This window comes from Puntigrus tetrazona, chromosome 12, assembly GCF_018831695.1.
Source record: "Puntigrus tetrazona isolate hp1 chromosome 12, ASM1883169v1, whole genome shotgun sequence".
NCBI lineage: Eukaryota > Metazoa > Chordata > Actinopteri > Cypriniformes > Cyprinidae > Puntigrus > Puntigrus tetrazona.
In genome coordinates, this window is record NC_056710.1 from 20201465 (window position 1) to 20205388 (window position 3924).

General features: G+C 38.7%; 1 protein-coding gene across 1 annotated transcript in view; it reads left to right on the forward strand.

Moving 5' to 3' along the window:
* The window catches only part of LOC122355354 (dedicator of cytokinesis protein 1-like), a 61773-nt gene that overhangs the window by 42122 nt on the left and 15727 nt on the right, over window positions 1-3924 (forward strand). The window contains exons 33-34 of the mRNA XM_043253523.1: window positions 2093-2151; window positions 3529-3677. Coding sequence (XP_043109458.1) covers window positions 2093-2151; window positions 3529-3677 — 208 coding nt within the window. The remainder of the gene's footprint in view (window positions 1-2092; window positions 2152-3528; window positions 3678-3924) is intronic.

The following is a 3924-nucleotide window of genomic DNA, read 5'->3' on the forward strand; positions in this document are numbered from 1 at the left end:
CACAGTGCCCTCCACTAATGTGGATGATCCAACCATGCCTAGATTTGTAACAGTCAGTCAGTTTTAGATTTTTTTTTATCTGTTGGTATTTGATAGAATCCATGACGAAAAACAATATGTCCAGGACCTCCAGTATGAAAAATACTTCGTCTTGTCTGATAACCGAATATGCTGGAGTTTGTCTTTGGACAGGCTAGAAGAATGTAGGAGCTGTTTGACATGTTTTTTTTAAGGTCATCTGACCCTGAGACTCAACTATTTTCTGCCGTTCTCCAGCTGTGGTCCCTGGAGAGTCTTCATCCACTCCTATAGACTAGGACAATATAGACACACATGCTCTTCCAGGCACTTTCTTAACATTTGATGTTGATTGGAAATTCTGAATTATTGCAATGATGGTGGAAATAGGAATTTCAACTGCTCTAGTATTTTTTAAGCCACTTCACTGATTTCTGAAGCTCAGTATCTTTTTCTGCACGTTAGAAATATATTACTTGGTTTTTCTCATTGTGATGAACGATTACGGGAATTTGGGCTTTGCTTTCCCTCCTTTTTATATTTTCGTGAAATAGAAAGCCAGAGCTGGAAGATTTGTACCAATAATTGTGGCCAACATGTATTGGAGAAAAACATTTATTTTATCATGATTTTCTCCCAAAGTGTTTGCATTGTTGTACTTCAACGATAGGTTACTATTTTGTAAATTTTTAAAAGATCAAAATGATAAACATGCAGATTTAATTCCAGTCATTTTTGCTCGTTTTTTTTTTTTTAGTGAATTTTTTATTTATTTATTTTTTTAACTTAAAGTATACTCAAAATGTAGTTAGATTTAGATTGAATTGCACAGTTTAGGATATGATATATGATATATGTTATTGAAATAGCACATTGTCTTTTACAGAAAATATTATGTTACTACTAGTTAAACATATGCTACATTTTGTAGCATAATGTCATTAAATTTAATAATGTCTGCTCTAGTGCGCAAAATAAATATTTTGAAAAGATGTTTCTCACACTTGCCCAAACTGCATTTATTTGATAAAAAATTGTGTAAAAAATGTGAAATATTACTAATGTTTTAAGTACCTGTTTTCAGTTTGAATGTTTAGTAAAAATCTTAAATAAAACAAAAAAACAATGCCGCTTCATATTAATGTGAAAACCGTGCTATTAATTAATTATTTCTTTATTTTTCAGGATCCTTTTGATTAAATCGGGGGTGTCAGGCTCTGCACAGTTTAGTTTCAACCTTGCTCGAACACACACACACACACACACACACACACACACACACACACACACACCATGCAGTTTTCAAATAAGCCTAAATGACTTGATTAGCTGGATCAGGTGTGCAGGGTTACATCTAAACTCCGCAGGGCTCCGGCCCTCCAGGAACCGACTTACTGACACCTCTGGATTAATTAGAAGCTGCAAACGAACAGCAGCTGTTTTAAACGGAATACAAATCAATCCTTGCCGAATAGAAGTATTTAATTCTTTTTAAAAACGGCAACCGCGGTTTACGTCCTGGTCAGACTGTGACGCGCTTTAGCATGCTAGCGTGCTTCTGACCCGCATCGTCTCTGTCACAAAAATGATTAAACGTCAGGAATGAGGGTCAAACCAAAGACCGAGGCTTCACTGTGTGTTAACTGAGCTCCGACGCACCTCGTCTTTGTCATCATAAATTACCTCTGGATGAGAGCGTATTGACAAAGCAATCAATGGTGGCTCAGAATTCAGCCGAGGGCCACAGGCATCCCAAAATGTCAGCGTGTGATGACAGCGCTAATGAATGGATGTCGGGCCCGCCGAGGTGAAGCATACGGGATCTGTCGCCACGCTACTTGCTTCACGCTTTCTTCGGGACGCGTCTGCGCTCTCGTCTTCTGTCCGCTTCCTAAACTCATTTGACGTCGATCCCGAACGGCTTCTGCTCCTCTTCTCATCCGCTGTGAGCGAGGCCGGCAAACCGTAAATGTTTCCAATGCCGGGAGGATAAATTGAAACGGCCTGTCAGGTGTTCGGTGATTTCGTAGCTCTATGAAGACGTCTTTGTAAACTCTGTATTTCTCTTTTACAGGTATCAAGACATGAGGCGACAGATCGGCTTCGAGATCCGAGACATGTGGTACAATCTGGGTGAGCCGTCCTTTAAGAGCTCATTATTAAATCAGAAATAGATGGAAAGCACACACGGCTTTATATGTCAAAGGTCTTTACACAAAAAGTGTTGCGTACTTAATTCTGTTCTATATTAATCTGCTTGATTTTGCATAACAGTCTTAGTTTTGTATAGATTCGCAAAGCAGCTCAGTGAATAAACTCTGCATTCTCACTTTAATATTAACTCAAAATAAATGTTTAGTAGATTTTAGAGCGTGTTTGGTAACTTTCAGCTATGGTGTATACTTCGTTAGCGTTTACAAAATCAACAACAAGATTTCTGAATGTCTCTTTAGCTCACTACGCTACTTTTATTAGTTTTAAAATATTGTAATAAATACGGAATATATTTATTTGAATACATATTTTATTTTATTCATTCATGGGACGCAAAGCTGCATTTTTAACACCGTGAGTGACACGTGATTTTTCAGAAATCATTTTAATAATATATTTATCCGTTTTGTGATGTTTCAAGATATTTTGACCCGTAGAAAGAACATTTATCTGAAAGAAAAATCTTCCGTGATAATATGAATGTCTTCACCGTCACTTCCGATCAGTTGAATAAATTCTTGCTGAATAAAAGCATTAAGCGTTAAAAAAAAAAGAAAGAAATAAATCGGAGCATATTTAAAGCAAGGCTCAACCCCAATGTGTCCCAAAAAGCCACAGCATCTTTAAAAGGCTTCACGTAGCATAATTCACAAACTTCGTGGTGATTTATTTTTGTTAGGCTTATGTCTGGCACATTTGCATTGCTTACAGTTTCAGCACTGATCCAGGCGGGTTATTTTTCGACCGAGACACCTCACGGTTATTTAGAGTCGCGCAAACGGAAATGCTCTGAAAGTCAAGGTGCTAATTAGCGGCAGGACAGTTGAGGAAGTACCGCTGTGAAAGTATTTTGGGCTCCCGCGTTCCTCTCTGAAGGAATTTTTGCCACCTCACGCTAGACGTGTTTCTCAGCCTCCTTTGCTTGTTCATTAGCCGGCGGCGTTTGATAGCGAGTTTAGTCGCAGGCACCAGAGATTCAGAGATGTTGTGCTGTAGTCAGCGCTGTGATTGCGCGAAACTCTGAAGATTAGCGGAGCGCGGATGAAAGTCTGTCTTTTGAGAGCTTTGGAAATCGCGCCTCCGAAATAGAAGTTGTACACAGCTCACCAAAATACATAAAAGTTGTTGTTAGACACGGCGAGGAAGTAGCAGAGAGTTGATATTCCCTGCGCTGCTGCACCTGCCGGCAAAAATATCACAAACAGATCCTGTGTGCACGGCTTAAAACACACAGAAAAGATCTTAAAGAAATAAAGCGAGGGACCCGGGCATGCTAACGGTTTCCACATCCTGCAGGTCCGCACAAAATCAAGTTCATTCCTGAGATGGTGGGCCCGATTCTGGAGATGACGCTGGTTCCTGAGATTGAGCTGCGGAAAGCCACCATTCCCATCTTCTTTGACATGATGCAGTGCGAGTTTCACTTCAGACGCTGCTTCCAGACGGTCAGTGGGATACCGCTATAGATCAGTCAAATATTATGCTCTTATAAGATTAAGCTGCATTTATTTGATCGAAAATACAGTAGAAACGGTGAAATATTAGTTTAATTTAAAAGAACAGGCTTGTATGTGAATATTTATTTCTTTTGATGTAAAACTGAATTTTCAGCACCGTTAAGTCCATTTTTTTATTATTATTTCTTTATTTTTTATCATTTTCTTTTTTTAATGCTGTCAAATAATCATAAGT